The sequence below is a fragment of the Ambystoma mexicanum genome, chromosome 1p, assembly GCF_040938575.1.
Source record: "Ambystoma mexicanum isolate Mex_15411 chromosome 1p, UKY_AmexF1_1, whole genome shotgun sequence".
In the NCBI taxonomy this organism is placed as follows: domain Eukaryota; kingdom Metazoa; phylum Chordata; class Amphibia; order Caudata; family Ambystomatidae; genus Ambystoma; species Ambystoma mexicanum.
Genome location: NC_090921.1, coordinates 1,488,657,284 through 1,488,678,855, shown reverse-complemented (window position 1 = coordinate 1,488,678,855; position 21,572 = coordinate 1,488,657,284). Strand labels below are relative to the sequence as shown.

The 21,572-nt window shown below is 43.4% G+C and overlaps 1 protein-coding gene across 1 annotated transcript in view; it reads right to left on the bottom strand.

Moving 5' to 3' along the window:
• Window positions 1-21,572, bottom strand: part of HAPLN2 (hyaluronan and proteoglycan link protein 2) — a 342,449-nt gene that overhangs the window by 173,029 nt on the left and 147,848 nt on the right. The window contains exon 2 of the mRNA XM_069607159.1: window positions 13,872-13,985. Coding sequence (XP_069463260.1) covers window positions 13,872-13,959 — 88 coding nt within the window. The 5' untranslated portion in view covers window positions 13,960-13,985. The remainder of the gene's footprint in view (window positions 1-13,871; window positions 13,986-21,572) is intronic.

Here is a 21,572-nt window from a genome sequence, read left to right as displayed (position 1 = left end):
TACGACGTTCTAGGGACCTTCAGACATCCGAATCTGTCGAACACCGGTTCGGGGGGGAACAAGAGTGGGGGCTCAGTCCACTTTTTCAGACCTCGGCACGGAGCTCACACGGAGGAGCTTGTCATCCGTGCGCCCCCTGGTGGCCAGTCCATGACAGGTTTTTTTTAACATAGCACCAACTTTATTGAACACAGAATATTGACATCGATTCTGAAAGCATTATGCCTCATTACGAGTATGGTGGTAAGTGGTAAGTCAGGCAGTAACAGAGTTACTGCCAACTCTACCACTATGCCAAATTAGGACCCACAGACAAATTGGCGGTAATTCCTCTGGAAGAGCTAACTCTGATGAAATGACCTCCAAAAAAAACATTACGGCCACAAGTCCAAAAACAGCAGAATTACCTCCAGAAATCAGCTGAAATTCTGCCAAAAACACAGCACAGTTACCCCCACACAAAAAAAGGTGGAGGTAAATGCATACGGGTGTCACAAATCAAGGCCCAGGTGCACCAGAACCACTCAGGAGGAGATAAAAGGGCCACACTCACCACACACATATCCAAGCAACATGCAGCCACAAGCAGATGTAGATTATGTACCTCCCCAACCTGCTACAATACATCCAGCTACAGCAGCATGCTGGACCACAGCAGGGAAGGAGACAGGTACCAAAAACATGCAGGAGATGTATTGAGCGGATGGCACCCATTCAATGTTTCCGCCCATTCCCATGGACACCGACAGACAGCCAATTAGTGACCCTACACCAATTGGACCATCCCACCATCACCGGACTGCTGACCATGATACAGACAGAACTGCAGAGTGCCATTGACCGCAGAAAGGCCAACCCCCCCCCCCACGCTGCTGAATCATGTGGCAGTCCTCACTTCTGTGGCACAGGTGCATTCCAACACACAGTCGGGACACTGCATGGGATGTAACAGCCAAAGATGCTGGACCAAGTCCTGGAAGCGCTAATGAGGCATGCCCGTCTGCACATCTCCATGCCCCATCATCCAGTCTCAGGTTCCTGCAGCAAAGGCATGGTTCCACAACATTGACCATTTCCCCAATACCATAGCAGCACTGGATTGTACATATGTGATATTTATAATACCCAAGGCAACAGAATAGGCCTACTGGAACATGAAACAGTACCATTTTGATGAATGCACAAATGACCTGCGATGTCGACCTCACCATCAGCCACCTCTATGCCCGATAGCGTGGGGCCACACATGATTTGATGATACTGCACATCACCTACCTGCGTACGTGGAGAGGCATAGAGGACAGCTCACCTGGCATTTGGGTAAATAGCACTCATACCTAACTGCCAAAATCACTGACACACACCTGTGGTACGTAAGCATTAGCAAAGTGAAGCAAATACAAGTCCCACGATGCTACAACAGACATTTGCAGAACAAGCCTAGAACCCTGACTAGCGCACCCCAGAACATACACTTGAAACATGTGATGACACAGGGCATCCAGCCATGCAATGCAGCACAAGGCAAACAGGGGAACGTACAACCCATGAAAGCATTGCAACAGACCCTACATGGCGTACTGCAACACCATAGTTGAACAGTGCATTGCTAATGACATAGCATTGACAAAAACATAATGACTCTCACAACACGAATGACAGCAAGAAAACCATGTGGCCCAATTCCAATCAACCCTGATGCACACAAGGTGCACCATGCACAACCACTGAGACATGCACATAGGGCTAGACATATCAGGACCATTAACTTGTACCCTGACCCACACACTGCCATGTCTCACACAGTCCATTCATGAATTGCAGGTGACGCTGGATACCCGCAGTTACCATGGTTAATGACACCTGTGAGAAACCCTGCTACACCACAGGAGACTGCCTACAATGATGTGCAGAGGAGGACCAGGTAATGCATCAAGCAAACATTTGGTCTGCTGAAATCAAGGTTCAGGTACCTACACCACACAGGTAGTATAGCCCCGAGAAGCTTGGCTAAATTGTAGTAGTATGCGCAATGCTACACAACTTGTGCATACATAGGAACATTGAGATGCCTGCAAATGAGGAACATAACCACCCTAGGTCAGATGAGGAATACAGTGAAGTTGTGACCTGGGCACCACAGGACAAACGTGGAGAAGTGAGGGAAGGATGAATGGTCCACCCGGACCTCATGGACAATTTCTTTTGACTTGGCACACATGCCGCCAATACATGCCATGAATGCACTTGTCTCAATTGCATAGAATAACATAATCATTTGTCAGCAGTGTTCAATTCTTGAAACAAGGAAACCCCAGCCCCATCACTAACAATCCAACCCTAAACCCCCGTCCCAACACCAACTGCTACCACCCAGCCCCAGCCCCAACACCAACTCCACGCCCCCAGCCCAGTCCAACACCAACTCCCACCCCCACCCCCAGGCCCAAGAACTGCTCCCACTTTTCCCCCTTGTCCACAGGCTTTGCAGCATGCAGCATGTGAATCACGCTGTTGTGAGCACCTGGGCGGGGTGCTCGTCAATTACTCCTCAGTAGGGGTAACAGACTGTGTGCTCCCCTGCACACTCCCCCATATGTGGTCCATGCTGAGGTGTATGGCTTTGGCCATGGACTAATGAGATGAGGACAATTGTACGGCCAGCTCCCGAACCTTCTGGCTTGTTAGCCACAGGCTTGCATTGCAAGACGCCATGCTCCTGCAAAAACGGTCAATGGACTTATACAACCGTCTGGAGGCCCCCTAGATGCAAGCACGCATGGCCTGAGAATGCCCCAAATGTTCTTGGGCCATGGCGTGCATCTCCACCTGACTTTGTCCCATCCAGTCCAGACAGTCCCAAATGGCCTGTAGTGTGGGGCCAGGCTGTGCCTGTGCGGAATGTCCATTATCATGTTCATCATGGCTCCCTACATGGCGAGCATTCCCATTCTGCTCATCAGAGGACTCCTCCACATAGCGTACGAACACGGCAGGATGCCCGATGGGATGGTGGTGTGTGCAGAGGGGAGAGGCTGTGCAGGGGGGAGGATTCCATTGAAAAATGGCAGACAGGGGAATGTAGCTGGCTAGATACTGGGGATGCACATTTAGACTGCATGTCTGTGGTGCCTGCAGTGGCCTGCTCAGATTGCAGGCTGTCGTCCCCACTCTGCCCCACGTGTGCGTCCACAGTCGGACCAACTGTGGTGGTGTCTTGGCCTGTTGCTGGTGGCACTAATTGCATGATTGGGGTCTGTGGTGGCCTGTGGCCCTGTGGCCATGTCCGTCTGGACGGTTGGTCGCATGATGGCATGGTGCCTCTTCTTGGGTGGCACACTCCCACTGCCCGAACTGCCTTGGAATGGCTGCTTGCTGGCAGTGGTTGGTGCAGGTGTCGTGGAGAAGCCAGCCTCCTCGGTTGTTTCCTGGATGTCTTTCGTACCTGTTGGGGCAAATTGATATGTGCGTTACCACTTTGGTGCTGAGGTACATAGCGATTCAACATTCACTATCACATTTACTATGTCATCACTGTGTGTTGGACCACATAGGGGGCTAGCATCATGTGTCAGCCATTGTGTTCAGGGCATGCATTTCATCTGGCCGGCCAGGTGTGGGGTGGCTGGCTTGCTTTGGTCGTGCATCCCTGGGATGGGTTGAGCTACAGGGTGTCCTGTCCAGTGGTGCGTCAGGACTGTTGGTGACAGGTTTCCAGTGGTGCAGTCAGGTGGATGCAGTGCATTTAGTTGGCTGTGAGTCAGGCGGCCATGTTGTCAGACATGTATTCCTCAATGTTTCTCTACATGGAGCGCTGCAATCGAGGGGCTAATGGGTCTGACACAACTATCCACTGATATGCATCCGTGGGCATGGACATGTCAAATTGTTGCATGATGGCTATGTTGCCTTTGCATTGGTGTCATGTGAGGGGGGTCCTGTCCCCACTCAGTCATGTCATTGTGGCCTGATGCCTCACAGGGATGGTGTATTCTTGCTGGGGTTCACGTTGCTTGCTTGAATGGCAGTTTGGGTGTTCACGAATGACTGCTGTGTTGTCCATGTATTGGTGCATATTTTGTTTGATGTGGTACTCACCAGATTCCTCTTGGCTGCTGGCTCCTAACTTGGCTATTCCCATGTCCTCGATCCTGGCCATACGCAGGATCCCACTAACCATTTCTTCCCACATAGTTGCAGTGGTTCCACTGACCCACCTGCAGTGGCAGCTGTCTCCCGGTGGTTGAGGGAGATGAGGCTCCAGACCCTGGCCTTGAGGTCATTCCATCTCTTTTTTGTGTCGTCCAGCTCACGTTGGACGTCGCCCACTGCCGCCACCTTGTCCCGGATTTCTGCCCATTTGCTGTTCCTGCGCTGTTGGCTGGTCTTCCTATTTTGTGCCCCATACAGCTCCTCACTTGCTCTGCCAGCACAGTGAGCTCCTGCTTTCTGAATTTAGGCTTACGGAGCCACATATTGGGCACACTGTCATTGCCCTTTCCTCCTGACATGTCTGTGATTGTTTGGGTGTCTGGATGGCACTCCCATGTTGAGATATTCAATGGATTGTGATTTTCCGCCGGTGGAAATTCCACTGACTGACATGGCAATAATGGTAATTCTGCCAATTTTTGGTGGTAATTTGACATTACACAGGTTGATCGGCGGTAACTCTGCAGTGCAGGATTACCATTACCGCCAATGATGTGTGCGTACGCCCGCCATGTTGTAATCTGGTGGAAATTCCGCTATTGCACACAGCGACAATGCTAATTCTTCTACAGTGGCGTTACTGCTGATTTTGGGACTAACTTGTAATGAGGCCCATAGGTGAATTACCACCAAAATCATTTACTGTTAACACCACTTGGTCCCGTGGATTTACCACAAGATTACAAGTGGTGATAGGGCAGTGTTAGTCCCCATTAATGGAATCCATAGGACTCCAGTGTTTTTTTTTGGCGGATTTACCACCAGCAAATTACTGAGTGGTAATTCTGCTGATTTTTTGAGGAAAAGTGGAGGATTCGTCTCCAGCTTTCCGCCAGTGGGAATTTCGTCAAAGCTTGCAATTTGGCAGTGTGGGAAGAATGGAGGTAACTGAAAACAGGTAGGGGAAGCACACACTGTCTTATGTAAATTCAATGTAAAACTTCAGAGATCCTTTATTTTTTCTAATCCATTGGACCTTAAACTAATCAGTTTTTTCTGGGAGAAAAAATGACTCTGGTATCAAAAAGTCAACAATTACATGAACAAAATGAGGTTCCTATTGGTAATAGGAACTCCCGTCCCCTGCACACCATTCAATAGTCGAAAGAATCTTTCCAAACAAATCTCAATGATTTTTACAATTTCAAATATTCGTTGTCTCAATATTTTGTAAAGTGTTTTTAGCAACAATCAAGGTAGTCAAATATTAAATGTAAAATTCAATCAACAGATTCAAAATAACCAGTTTTCACATGTAAATTTCAAATTATTTATTTTACTCATTATTCAAAAAAGTATTATCATTTTCACTCATATGGTGAAAAACAAGAATGTAAATGACGTTGTGATTTAATGGAAAGATAATCTATCTTCAGGAAAAAGGGAATCACACTATTAACACAGGCCAGGATACTTTGATAGAATTACATTTAACATTACAGGCACATGATTATATCATATTCAGAATGAAACTCCTTCTGCCGAACTACTCAGACCAGAATTAACATACAAAATTGTTTCAATAAAATATAGGGACACTGTTTCGGAAGTGGAAAACAGAAGTGAGAAAAATCACATGGAAACTATATTAGGAGTATGACCAAGGATCCGAAATATATAAAAGAAAATAACGCACTCTTTAACTTGTTACATTTCTGAGTCAGTATATAGTTGAACGAGATACATAGAATAAGGGGAACAAAACTCACGATTTTTAGAACCTACATCTTTTTAAAAATGTAGGAAATAGACCTTACACAAGTAAAAACTATAAATCCCACAATTCATAGTGGTCATGTGATTAAATCACATGATAATATATGGCCAAGTTGCTAAGAAACGGGTTGAATAGGAGAAAGGTGGATCAAGCTCGCGCATGGCAGAAGATAGAACATAGGTAAAGTATACGGTTTCTGTACTTGGGGAATAGTGCAAATAATGAACACGGGATATATAGCGACGACTTAATCAGTTGACTAGCTGCACATAGTGCTAATTCATAACATCTCCCATTAGGTATACACATGGACAGTGACCACGCGATACGATAGGAAGTAAAAGAGGGGGTAGAAACGTATGCGGCGGGAAGCAGACAGCAATCCAGGTAAAAACAAAACATATTGTAATATGATATTTACTTTGAAGGGAATGATTTAATAAAACGCTAAATCAATATATCGCGGTAATTCAAGCTATTTATTGATACACAGGGAAGAAAAATGTGACTTGACCACGGTGCCCTCCTAAATTTTCAGAATGTGACCCCATTTTAAGAATAATTCGTTGAGTCTCTTATAGAGTTGGGCGAATGCATGAAACACACATATTTGAAACAAATAGATTTATAGTATGAATACATACCTTCTAGGCTATTTACTTCCGAGATTCCATTTGGATTATTCGAATTAAAAGCGGAATAGACCTGTATGGCAAATTGGTGAACAAGAGAAACTTACAGGTACAATGCTATAATGTATAAAGTTAAAAACTAGCACACACTGCATCATTAAATTACTAGTACACAGATTATATTATTCACAGAAAACCATCTATGAATGGGGAATCATGAAAATATGTCGTTTCCATAATCTCACAACGGAATAAATTGACATAGAAAAATCCTGTGGATATATGTATCAAAAAAGAAAATTATGCTTTACTTTGACAAGTTGGTTTGATTTAAATAGGAAGAATTGGTTATTCTTTATAATGAAGAATTGTTGAAATTGGTGATTACTACATCAGTGATAAATAAGTGCTTGCTCCTGAAGAAGAGAGAACAAATCTCTGGAAACGCATTGAGCTCATTTGAAAGTATTGGTTTGAAAAATAAATTGGGGAAAATTTTGTAAAATTTTGTTGAACTGCTATTTGAGAATTTTTTTTTTATTGGGAATGATTTTGGAGTGAATGCAACTCGAGAAAATGATGATACTTTTTTGAATAATGAGTAAAAGAAATAATTTGAAATTTACACGTGAAAACTGGTCATTTTTAATCTGTTGATTGAATGTTACATTTAATACTTGACTACCTTGATTGTTGCTAAAAAAACTTTACAAAATATTGAGACAACGAATATTTGAAATTATAAAAATCATTGAGATTTGTTTGGAAAGATTCTTTCTACTATTGAATGGTGTGCAGGGGACGGGAGTTCCTATTACCAATAGGAACCTCATTTTGTTCAAGAATGGAGGTAACAGCATTAACTCCACTTTTTTCCTGTACCACCAAACTTGCAATGAGGCTATATATTGGTGTACAACTAAAGATGAAATAGTCTAAAAAGCAGTCTACTCCATGAAGTTAAAACTGTACCAGTAGGAAGCCTAAGTACAAATCCCATCTTCCATACTTTTCAAACTGTGTGATCATGGGAAAACTGCTTTACATTACTGTGCCTTATTTTCCGTAGATGCTAATATTGGGAGCACCTAAAAGTGATCATTTTATTCTTTTTACCCATTGAACGTCCTTCGAAGGTAAATATACAAGCCAAAAAAAGTGTTCTTGTTTTGCCAGAGGGAATGTGTATATATGCATTCTAATTTGGGGAGCGCACAGTAAATTCTGGGCCCCTACTGAAAAGTCCTTGGGTCCTCCAGTCAACACTTTTAATTGCCATGTCATAGCTTTTTTAACTACTTTCAAAACTATGCACACACATTTTCGACACTCATGCTAGAACTCATCCCAAATTGTGTAAAGCCCCTTTCTAATCTTTTGCAGTTACCTGTTGATGGGTGAGGTGGTTTCTTGCTGACATCAGAACAACTTGTGTAGGGACAGTTAACACCTTGTGCAGAAGATCATGTCTGACATCGCCACCCTATGTCTGGAAAGATAACTCCCTGAAATTTGATAAATACTGCACACTTTCTTGGGATCCATGTTTTTTTCAAAACTGTTGAAGCCTAGTTGAAAGAATGATACAAGCTCCTCTGTGGGACACTTTGAGGACGCTCCTGCCATGAATTCAACCATAATCTGAGACCAGATGTGGGCATCCTTCACAGTTCTTGCCTGTGGGATATAAATTCATATTCTCATTTACAATGGAACCTAGTCCCAGTGCCTTTTTCCGTTATCCATTCTTTAGCCTCTGTTCAGACCTGTCCAATAAGATCTGCCAGATGGCTGGATCTATTAAGGGTCCAGAGAAGTCATCATGCTTTTCTTTATTTTCCTGCAGCCACAACATCCCCTGTAGTTGAGAGGATGGTGCTGCCAGATTTGTGGAGAACTTTGTGGTTCATTCTTCCTTTTATCTTGCAGCTCCTCATCTCATGAAGCTTCCTGTAAAAACCCAAGCTTGGTTTCACCATCATTCTGAAACTGAAGTTATGGAGCTATTGCAACAGCAACTATGGAGGCAGGTAAGAGCAAAAATTCATTTTTGGATAATGGCTGTGCACGCATTTGAAGAGAATGTTGAGTCCTTTTGGAAAGACTGGGGTAGACTTCTGGTAAACACCACCAAGGATCCTGGCCCCTGCCCTGAGTACCTTGTTCCCCAAAGGGCGTTGCCCTTATGGGCAAAACTATCAACAGGGGACAATGAGTGCAACAAATGAGCAGGTTAGAGTGAGTGGTACTCAGTCTGCTAACCAACTGTTAGGGATAATTCTCATAAATGTGCTAATTCCCTTCACTTTAGAGACCCCCGGCAACGTTGCTGGATTTTTGAGGACTTGATTTTGTTACCTGGAAAGAGTGTGAACCTTTTTCCCACTCGTTCATGTATTTTGATGTGTATTTTACATTTGTGTTCTGTGATTATGGAGTTTTAGATAACTCCATAGGCATCATCATTTCATGTGTGTCACACAGCACCCTCAGTGCAGTGACACAAGGGATGTATTTTAGACTTCCCACATGTTTAAATACCTTCTCTGGGATAAACTACTGTTTCCCAGAGAATTTAAAGTGAAATTGACTTTACTAATCTTTCCAAATTCCGAGACCCAGCACACACCATCATACAATGGAGTAGTCAAATGCTACCCTTTCCTATTGAAAAGGCTGATGGCAGTGGTTTTACACAAACTACCATGATTTTTCCCGACCGCGAACACCGGTAGCTAAAAATCACAGGAGCCATGTTTTTCAAGATGGTGTCTTAAGCCCCTTTGTTTAAACAGGTCCCAGTCTTTTGCAGTTTCTTTTTGGAAAGGTCCTTCTACTGTTTGTTTCTGCATGCCAAACCAGGTTTGGTCCCTTTGTTCGTGTGCCTTTGGCGGGCTTCATGACTGAAGTCCGCCTCTGGCGGCTGAGGGTCTGAGGTGGGCAGGTAGTGAGGAAGGTGCCCGAAACTCCCTGTGCTTAGTCTCCTAGGAGACCCAAATGGACTCTGGTGTGATTGGCTGGCTGACTGTCTGGCAAGAACAGCCACCCTGCTGGGTGAGTGACAGCTGGCTAGAATGAAAGGGAGAAAACTGTTTAAAAGGCGAGTCTCTAGGACTGGAAAGCAGAGTCAACCACTGGAACGAAAGAACCGAAGACGAGCTGGAAGAGGACAGCTGCTGCAACTCCTGGACCGTTGGTTTGCCCGGTGAAGCCCTGCTGCATGACCAAATTGCCAAATTCTATTCAACAGAGAAGCTCCTTCAAGGACGGCTTCTTCCTTTGAGTTGGTGGGACCAATCAACTCATAAGACACCTGAATACCATTCTCAAGGCTGGTTAGGATTAACCAGGGAGAGGGACACCAGTTTGTGTTCTTGAACCTACAGCTAATGGAAACTGAAGTGACTCCATCTTGTTTGCTTTCTTCAATGATCCCGTGCAGTGCAGGAGTCCCCCAACGTCCTCCCTCTTGTCGCCAGGAACAGCGAGATCTGCAGGACCTGCCAGTAACCACGACTTCAGCAGCATTTGTTTCTTCATACAAAGGTACTGTGCCAACCCAATAGAGAGGACGCCACTCCCACGGTGAAAGTTCATGAAGCTTTCCCAACTTGCAGGCCTAATCAGCTTCTTTCTGGAGAGGAGTGCCTGCTACCTTTTTGAAATATTTGCAAGGAACTTTGGGTTGATCATCCTAAGTTACCTGGGGGGAACCAGACGTGGACTCCCTGCTCACTGTGCTCAGAGAGGCACAGTTTAACCTCACTGATGAGGACCAACAAGGCTGAAACACGTGTATGGGTTTACTGTTGGTACTTTTGTTCAGAGAGAAATTGCTATAGCATTTTGGTGCTGGATTGCCCATGTGGGTGGGACAAAGACTGATATGCAAATGGATATTTCCCATCTGTGAAAGGTACAGTGAGCAAAAACCACGTGCTGCAAACTCTCATCTCAGAACAGGTTATCATGCTTTGTTCTTTCTGGAGAGGAGCGGCTGCTACCTTTTTGAAATATTTGCAAGGAACTTGGGGTTGGTCACCCTAATAATAAATAATAATAATAATAATTTAGCATTTATATAGCGCAACGAACCCTCAGGTATCTGAGCGCTGCTTATTATTACCCACAGTGTGTGGTGCTCATTTATCGACCTCGGAAGGATGAAAGGCTGAGTTTGGCCCTGCCGGGATTTGGACCTATGTCAGCAGGCTATGCACAGATATCAAAGCGAGCGCTCTACTCGCTGTGCTAAATTACCTGGGGGCAACCAGACATGGACTCCCTGCTCACTGTGCTCAGAGAGGCACAGTTTCACCTCACTGGTGAGGCCCAACAAGACTGAAACACGTGTAAGGGGTTGCTGTTGGTACTCTTGTTCAGAGAGGAATTGCCACAGCATTTCCGTGCTGGACTGCCAATGTGGGCGGGACAAAGACTGATATGCAAATGGATATTTCCCATCTGTGAAAGGTACAGTGAGCAAAAAGCGTGTGCTACAAACTCTCATCTCAGAACAGGTTATCATGCCATGTACTTTTTCGAGAGGAGCGCCTGCTACTTTTTTGAAATATTTACAAGGAACTTGGGGTTGGTCATCCTAAGTTACCTGGGGGCAACCAGATGTGGACTCCCTGCTCACTGTGCTCAGAGAGGCACAGTTTCACCTCACTGATGAGGCCCAACAAGACTGAAACACGTGTATGGGGTTGCTGTTGGTACTCTTGTTCAGAGAGGAATTGCTATAGCATTTCGGTGCTTGACTGCCCATGTGGGCGGAACAAAGACTGATATGCAAATGGATATTTCCCATCTGTGGAAGGTACAGTGAGCAAAAACTGTGTACTGCAAACTCTCATCTCAGAACAGGTTATCATGCCATGTTCTTTCTGGAGAGGAGCGCCTGCTACCTTTTTGAACTAATCAGCTTGTGACCTGACATGTGATTCTTTTTCGCGTAAACTACTTCTAAGAACTTTCGCAAAGACTTTACCGTTTGATACCAGAACTGCTATTCCTATACAGAACACTAGCCCATTGACTTTGGCCTGGCCTATTGACTTCAGTTGAACTCTTCTGGTGAACTGAAACTATTTGCACTGTCTAAAAAGTATATATGATCGATTTTACTCACCTTGTGCCCTTTGCCCCTTTCTAAGTAACTGAACTGCCATTTGGCTTCTATTTCAGGGGAGCTCAAACTGCCTTAAAACCTTAGAATTTTGTATTGAAGTGTGTATTGATTCATAATAGTAAGTTTTCTTCTGCTAGTGACATTTTTCTAAATGATTGTGTAATAAATTACTAAGTGTTTTTACCAATAAACCTTGAGAATAAGTGGCTACTTGAACCACTGTGATTGAAAGTCCTCTGTGTAACTACTTGTACTGCTCAGAATCACTCTTGAGGTAAGCCGGGCTGCTCAGCTCGCTACCAGTAAACTGCGTGGTACAGACCTATACTAAAAGGTTGGTTTGGCTAACACCTGTGCTCCTAATTGTGTGTAGTTGCCCCAGAGGGTACTGCCTCCAATTCTGCCTAACACCAACATACTAAACAAGGTGAAGTGAGTGGCTGTGGGTTCCATTTCTCACTAAGCCCTTTCCTTGAACCAAAAGTTCATGGCTCCCACAACACGTTATGCTCCATTTATGGTAAAGAGTGAATTCTCCAGCCTGCTGCCAATTTCCTAATCTGTGCTGCACACAGTACACAATGTATCTATTTGAGAAAGTGTGAGAGAAAGGTAGAGCTTGACAGTGACCAAGTGAAGAAGAGAAATGGCAGCTGTCTCCACAGGTCAGTGGTAGTTGTGCAGTCAGGCAACCAGGCAGTTTTCCATTGTTAGGCCCTTTCATGATTTGCTACAACTTCTAATGTTTTTAGGCATGTCAAACACTCATTATGCCTTGCAAGGACACTTTATGCCTTGCAATATGTGGATTGATTTGTTTGCACCCCTTGCTAAGCTGCTCGCCATTCTAGTGCCCGCCTGCAATTCTGCCCACAGTGATTCTCCCCATTGGGATTTGCCAGTTCGTGTCCCACTGTATATTTGCTTCTGTGCATCCCATTGTAATTCTTCCTCTCTGAGGCTTTTCTCCCTGGTATCCTACTGTGATTTTACCCACTAATGCCCAGTTGAATTTGTGCCCCACTGCATTTTTCTCTATGATGCCCAATGTAATACACTGAACTGTATCCTAGCTATAAGGTCTTGACGTGTAGCATGCTGAGTTCTTCCCAGGGACACCACTGGAATCACTACTCAGTGCTCCTCACCTGGATTGCTCTCACCCACTGTTTACTTGGTACCCATTGTCTTCCATTCTTGGAAGGTTGCAGGCAGAATTCTGGATAGGAGGCCTGGGCAGAAGGCATAGGAAGTATGTGTTTGTGACAGAAATAACTCCTGTACGGCAATGGAATGGAAGATATGAAGCCACAAAAATATGGCATATTTTTCCAATTAAAAGTACGAAATAAATGTTTGATTACCAACTTGCCCTGCTGTACTTTTTGGTCAGGTACACTGGGTAAAACACTCTTCCGAAAATATGGACTACACTAAGGTCCTGGACACTACAATAGGAAAATAAAAGTGAATCACCAATCTACGACCATAGACTTTTGCACATGTGTCTCCTTTATGGAAACAATATGGCCTCATTACAAGCCTGGCGGTCTGGAAATAAGGGTGCACCGTTTCCAGCCCGCCAGACTACAAGTATGGCTTCAGGAGCTGTTACTCCCGGATGACCTGCTGGGGGCACCGCCCCCTGCAGGCATGGTGCTCGCAAAAGTTAGTAACGGTGCCAGTGTTTCCTTGTCCCCATTGCCGTGTAGTCCTATGCAACTTCACAGGTATGGGGATTTACACTTTCCACCGCCTGATATCCCGGGCCACCGAGACAGTGGCACCGGGATATCAGGCGGAAGAATGCTGTTACGAGTTTAGCTGCAACCTGCCGGTAGCGCTCGTTACCAACGACCTCATAATGAGGTCAAATGTCAGTTCACGCTACTGCTTGGGGTACTGCTTGGCGATAGTTCCCAGCAGCAGATCTCAAGAAATACTGACCTTTAACAATCTGGCCTAGTCTTCTCTAGCATGAGCTGCAAAGCAGTACTTTAGCACACACAGAACATGCCAAAACCCGCACGAAATTAAAGACAAAGTAAAATTAAGTGCTCAGTCGGGAATAAGTGAGGCAGGCTATTTGTTTCAGTATGCTGGTAGAAATGCTTCGGAAAATGACAGCAAGAAAACATACTATAAAACATAGAGTAAAAATAAAAATTGAACAGACCTTGAATGCTTCCGTCCATGCGGTAAATGCGGAATTCCCCATGAGGAAACGAGAGGTAGAAAGACAGCAGAGCTACCAGCCGTCGCATTTCAGAGCTTGACGTCAAGAAGCGTCCTGAATAAAAAAAGAGAAGGGACGAACGTTTAGTCGTGCATTTCTGTCCTATGTGTAGCAACGAGTGACAGCAAGTGTTGGGAGAACAGAAGGCATCATGGTCATGAAATCCTGAAAATGAGCAAAACCTGTCACGAAGAATGTTAGAACTCTTCCTCTTATGGATACAGGAATCCCCTCTTTGGAGTATCATACTCTGCCAAAATAATGAGGGATTTTTACTGTATATTTGTAGAAATTTAAATACAGCTGGTTCCTCAAATATGCTCAAAATACAAGTGTTTATTATCCACGCTTGTGAATGTGTCTTTAAAGGCGCATGTACCAATGGAAAAGGCTAGATTTCTGTATTTACACAAAATGGGAGGTCTGAAATGGGTGTTGCGTCACCTCCTTATTCAGTAAGTGATCTGTAGCGGTATGTAGCGATTGCCCTTTCAGCAACTTAAGTTTCATGCAACAGAAATAACCAAAGTCTTTTTTTTTCTTTTTTGAAACGTTTATTTACAAAATATCATGTTACAAACATTAAAATACTTTCCTTGAAACAGACAAATACTTGAAATAATCAATGCATTTTGCAAAACAGCTATGTACAATGCAAGCTATAAATCATATCATAACCCCCACCAAATCTGTTACATCTCTCAATTAGCCACCCCCGCATGCCCCCACTTACACATGTACTACACCGAGTCTAGTATAACTGAAGAAATTTACCCCAGATTTTCTCAAACAAACCCTTTTTCCCTTCTCTCCTGTAAAGCATCCTTTCCATTTCTGCCAAGTCGTGCATTTCAGTCAACCATGTCTCAATATTCAAAGTCAATGTAGATTTCCGATTCCGCAAAATAATTATCTTACCAATCATTGCCTCTCTGAATAACCACTTCTTCTGATTTTGAGTAAGACCATCCAAAGGCTCATCACTCCCCAATATCACCACTTTGAAGTCCAGAACAGGCAACTCCTCAATCACCTCATCACACACCCGACCAATCTCAACCCAGAACAATCTCACCAACCTGCAGTCCCACAGCATATGCTCCAACATACCTGACGCATGCATGCATCTCCAACAATCCGAGCTCCCCAACATCCCTCTCCTCCACATTTTCTCTGGTGTCCAAAAAATCCGATAAAGAATCTTTATCTGTCTCGACCTCTCCGTAAGTCGCAAAGAGCACATTTTGACATTCACACACATTTGTCGCCACAAGTCTTCAGAGATATCCGATCCAATTCTTCTACTCCGCTCCTCTCTTAATAAGTCATTACCATTATAATTTGACGCAATCACTTTATATACTCGACTGGCCAGGCCTCCTTCTCCCCCTATCACCTTCCTAGTAAACAGATTCAAATCAATTCTCTGCTCAAAGTCCACATTCCCAATCACCCGTTTAAGTTTTAGGTAATCAGAGGTTTTAAAGTTCTCTATGTTATAGTGCTGCTGTAATTCCCTCGCAGTCATCCAAATGTCATTTTTAAATAGATCAGCCACCCAACGTACTCCTCCCAACTCTTAAAGACCAGCATTCAATCTAAAGGCGTGTATGTTCATTCTGAATTGCCAAAAGGAATAATTGTAGGCTCCACCCACTCCCAATGCCTGTAACACAATTCAGTAAGTGTTAAAATGATAACAAGAACATTCTTTGAAAAATAATAGTGAAAAAATTATCACTACATTTTTTTAATTTAAAGCGCTTATAGCTAACAAAAAACATTTGCGCTTTCACATAAAACGAAGACAGAAATGAGGAAAAAATAATTCAAATACAATGTATAAATAACTAATAAAAACAAAGTACACTTAAAAGTTCATAACAACAAGTTGGTAAATCATTAAAAAAGATCTCATCTTAAAAGTTAGTGATCCCTATTGGAGCAGATTTACCGATTTATCTTATAAGACTTTTGCGAGCCACGGGCTGCTAGCTGTTGAGAATCTCTTTACTAAATGTAAAATGATGCAGTCGTAATTACTAATGATTCCGTCGAATAGATAGCAGCCCAAAAATGATTAAAGGCTGAGCCAACGCCATCTTATGGCTATACACATTTCTCATGTCCCTAACAATAGCATTCGGTCAGACATGAGCGCTTGGTCAAGATATGTCTGGAGGTTTCACTATCACACAGTCTAGAAGAATGCCCTTCCATGCCCGAGTATATTCTAAAACCGGTAGCAAATTCCATCTCAAGTAATGGATATAACATCTCAAGACAGGATTGCATGTTTTAGTTTAATAACAAGAAGGCATATCAGGAGAAAAATGCTGGTTGACGTATGGCACATACCTTTCCTTGGCAGATAGCTTCACCATAGCATGCAAACAATCCCATATCAACATTTTTAGACTTAGGGCCTGATTCATGGAACGTTTTCCTATGGGATTGCACCATTATAAAACACTTCCATGAATCAAGCCCTTAAACCTGAAAGGAAAGGAAGAGGCTTCTGCCTCGAGTGGTATCTCTAAACCAACAGATTCTAGATGCTTCGTTGCAGTGACCGCCAATTCTAGTTGGGCATCATTTCCAGGACTTTAAACGTGCCAGCAGTGAAAGCTTCTTATCTGCACTCCAGGTGGTTTTAACATAAAGTTGAGTACGCGCAATTCTCCAAAAAGAAAGAAGGGAAGCGAAGCTCCCACTTGAGCGCTTCTCCTGGCACCCACTGGGTAAACCTATTAGAGAGCGCAACATTTTTCCTTCAATCTTTTTGAGCCATTTTACGTGGCACTCTGGCAACACCTCAAGGCCATATAAACTACTTGGAATTACACCTTTTTTATAGACCTCCAAGAGGCCCTCCAAAGAGCTACCGCCTTTCCTGCGCATAACGTGTTTAATGACTTAGCACTTTCTAATGTGTTTGAAGGGCAAAGTCTCAGTATACAAGGCCGCCATAGGTGAATGCTTGATGGGTATGCCCAGGTAATAACAATCTCAAGTTGTTGTCTCCCTCATCAACCAGGAAAGGGAGGTTTGATTATGTTTTGCCTGCCTATAATCATGATTTTTGGTTTACTCTGGTTGATTTTTAACCTGTTTAAAGCTGCATAATGATGTAAAACATCCATGTTTAGCTGCAGGCCAAGGAGCGTTTGATCTATTAAGATGGTATCGCCTGTGTCTGAGAGTCAGGAAATACTCTCACTGCCAGGTTTTGGTGGAAAATTATGGACACCTCACATTGCTTCGTCCATGTCGGCGACGTTCAGGTTATATAGGATGGGGCCAACACACACCCCTGCTTTAAACCGGAGTTAGTGTGGAAGGACTTTGATGTAGTGCTGAACTGAGGTAGCCTGATGGTGACAGAAGTGTCAGTATAAAGCTAGGCAATAAGATGCAGGTGTTGTGGTATTAATACCCCATCGTTTCAGCTTTGGCCAAAGCTGACGGCGCGATACACAGTATCACGTTGTTTCGCGGACAGTCATTTCTTTGTGGTAATGTATGCACTTCTCTGGTACTTGCAACCATTTGTCCAAGATGTTAGAAGGAGGAGGATGCGAAATGACCCACAAGGATGACTCAGGGATCGGTTTCCCCCTGGACTATAGTTCGTAACAGGTTCCTTTTTCGATGCAGACAATATCCGTAATACTCAGATCTGCCAAAGCTCCAGCATTTCTCTTGATCTTACACCTGCGTGACTCCATAGATATTGTACAAGTTTATGTTTTTGTTCTGTCTTATTTGCTTGAGCTTAACAACAGCATTAACAACCCAGGGCCAGTGGTCGAAGTGTAAGAAAAGAAGTAGTGGAACTATGTTCCCTGCTGGCCGGCCCTGCTCCTCATAAACCCCATTGCCCTGCCCCCTCCCACACACAATACAAATCCCCAAACACATTTGCCTGCTGTTTACGGGAATGCTCAGTGCAGTGCACTGAAAGTGCAAGTTTCAACTTCTTCCTTTACTGTTATTTTTAAACGAAACCGTTCCGGTGGTAGAAGTGGGCAGGGGCGATGGGAGCAGTGCTCCTCTACCTTTTTTTTAACACATTTTACCATTCCTGTACTCTTGTTTTTTATAAAGAAACCGCTCCGGAATGGTTTTGTTTTAAAATAAAAGTGTAGAAAGAAGTTGAAACTTGCCCTTCAGTGCAATGCACTGAACATTCCCTGAAACAGCAGGCGTGTTTGTTTGGGGCCTTTTATTGTGCATTGGAGGGGGCTGCGATGGGGTTTGTGGAGAGCGGGGGCAGGCTAGCAGGGAACGTAGTTCCACTACTTCTTTTCGTACACTTCAACCATTGAATGAGGGAGCAGAGGGAGGTGACATTTCCACATATTCCTTTGCCGAAACCAGGGGGCACTCTCTCAGCTGGTGCTTGCCTCATTACTGGGACTCTGCGCCACACTATGATAAAGTATAACATCAACCACACGAGCAAGAGTCAGTTGTATTGCCATTTGAACCTGGGCTAAACTAGAGCATAAACCAAATATAGCATCCACGGTACACGGTAACTACTACAGTGTTCAAACTCGGAGTGTAGGGAGAGAGGACTCTGAATTTTAACGCTGACTCCAAAGTTTAGCCAAGTCTCTGAATTTTAGCTAGGGCTCCACATTTCAACAAGGCTACAATCTGACCCCATTTGAGAGCAAGGGTGTGAGACCCATTTGTGAAACTCAGATTGAATCTAGTAGATGTCAGTTTTGTGAATGCATAAAGCACATGCTAGCTTAAAGGTGAATCTGAATTTGATACTGCACATTTTGCTCCATATCACAGTTATGGATTGAGTTGCATTGAAGCATAAAAACTAACAATTACTAATATCCATCCCCTAACCTCTAACATGTTCCCTGTTAACATTCAGCTACAGTGCAGATCAGTCCATGACTCTTGTGCGAAAACTTTGGTGCAGGTTGAAAAACTGAATGTGGAAGCATTTGAGCTGTGCAAGCTTATTTTAAATGCAAGTAAACAAACGTGGAAGAATTAGATTTGCGGCAAGTACGTGTCAAGATTTGAGTTAAGCGAAGTGATCTGTCCAAAGTAGTCCGATTGTTCATTTTGCAGAACAGGAAAGCAGTGATGGAGAAATGCAGCACATTCATCCGTTTGCTGGCTTTCTGAAAGCAAGGTTAATCACGTGTTTCTGTGGACATTTTTAGAGAGTTGGCTGATTGTTAAAGGGAGGGGATATCTGATGGGCACATGACATCACAGATAAAGGCAGGCATTCCTACATTTTATGTAGGTAAATATGTAGCCATGGGAGGTCTCAGCCAGAGAATATAAAAATGCTTGCAATTGTAGTCTCGGGCTCTCTCTGATGCATTGTCTCTGAAGGATGGCCCTTGCTATCTCGAGCCCTCGCTGTCCCTGGGATGAAGTGGATCTTGCTCGTAGGCATTCAGGCTGGAGAAAAACTTTGTTGACTTTCAGACAGACAGGGAAGAGAGATTGGCACCAACGAAGTGGAGAGAGGAATCCAAACATTGCTGTGTTGGGGGCGCACACATTGCCAAGAGTTGAGATACGTTCAAAGTCAGCCTTAACAGAACTCTGGGCAGTTGTCAAAAAGAGAGGATTTGTGGCTGGTTATGAGAAAAGCTATTCACTGTGAGGGAATCGTTCATTAGAAATCATTAGCTCATTTATTGTGGGAAAACAATGCCACATTAATTGTATTTCTGAATGTTTTATTTGCATTTTGAGTCACAGATGTAAAATGCTATCAGATAACACTGTGTATTGTTTGTTTTGTTCTGATTTTGCATAATTCTAATATTCTATAAAGAACTAGAAAAAAAGATAAATTAGCCTCAGTGTACTTATTATGTGTTCCGGTTTCTTGGGTTGGCATACAGATTGATGTGTAACAAATGGTGAACTCATTTTACCGCAGGCGGTAGTTCACTTTATCAGATGTGGTGAAAATACAAAGCAAAACTGATCACTGTGAAGTGGTTATTTTCAGGGGCTCTATACGAATGAGAAGAAATGGAGATGAGGCACAGCCTCTGATTTCCAGTCAGATTTACCTGCTAAATCAACAGTTAGTCTTCTCCTCCAAACGTTTTCTTGACTCTATCAATCATCAGGGAGGCTGTGTTTCTTTTCCTTTTCAGGTGTGTCTGGTTAGTTCTCATTAAAGTCTCTAAGGATTCTGGTACATGTAGTCACACACTTTTTTCAATGCAGGTGACTAGGAACCAACTCTCCTCCAAAGCACAAATCTTTCCCTTGATGGGGGGAGGGAGAAAACCATGTTTATGGCTCTATATGAATGACAATATTTTGTTTACATGGTAAATGTATTCTGAGATACCGCCAAAAGGGCAGGATGTGGTACTGTAAATAAAATACTGCAGGGACATGAAATTATGATCTAAAGTGTACTAAGTCTAGTCTTGACGTAGCGTTAGTGAACCCGGTGTAAAAACAATCACCAGGCAGCTCTCTATATTTAGGCTCACCACGAAATATCCAACATGTTCACCAAAAATACTGCTAAATACTGCCTACATAATTATTGTCTGTTGGCCTTGAAGTGGTGAAGTAATTACTGGGCGTGGCCTCACGTAGTATGGTATAGCCATATTGTGCACTCATTCTCTGAGTTAGAGCTGTGAGCTAGCAACTGTGATGTGTTGACATTGATTTTTGGTTTTGTATCACTGGCACCAATCCCACCATGCCAGAGATGCAAGCTGATTTTTCTGAATTATTGGTTTATCTCGAAACAAAACTATTTGCTCTTACAAACTGGTCATCTGAAAATATAGTAACATGGAAAGAAAGGATTAGTACTGAAGTTCAGAAAGAGGCCCCGTAAATTTTTGTTGAAGGAATTATTTTGCAAATGTGTCTCCTTAGACTGTTCCAAGCATCGGAGCATAAGGAAGAGAGATCATATAATCAGATTGTGCACAAAGTTGTGGTTTCTACTACTTTGGTCAATAAAGCTGTGAGAGAAAGACTGTGAGGTAATTAGCAAGTTGCAATGAGATTTAGTTGCAGAACGAGAGTGATCGCTACAGATGGAAAAACATGGGGAGTTGGATACGCAATTGCAGGCCAAATCAAGCGAGTTTAGTGCCCGACTGGCTCAGAGAGACAGACAATTTGCTGAAAGTGAGTAAGAATTAATTAATTTAAAAACAGTATTAGATGATGTAAGACAGGACAAAGATCTTGCAATTCCAGAAATTCAGACCCGTAGAAAAGATAATAGTGAAAAAGATAAGGAATTCTCTGCTATGGAACAGGAAAATTTTAAATTACTGGATGAGAATGAAGAAAAAGCTAAAGCAGTTTACCATTGTCAGGCACAGATCAAAGAGTTGCAAGGAATAATCACTGAAGTCAGGGGTGAGAATTCTACTTTTTGCAATGAAGCACAGCAGCTTCATGCGCAATGCAGAGAATTGAAACAGCAAATCTATAATTTTAAGTCACAGGAAAAGTGGCAGTGCACCACATTCACTAAAGCCAAATTTAATCACAAATCCTAGCCAGGGAGATTTTCCAGCAGCTGTACACCTGACAAGGCTGGGTTATGATCCAATATTAGGGTCTGAATCAACTGCATCTGCTCACACACAGTCTCAGGAG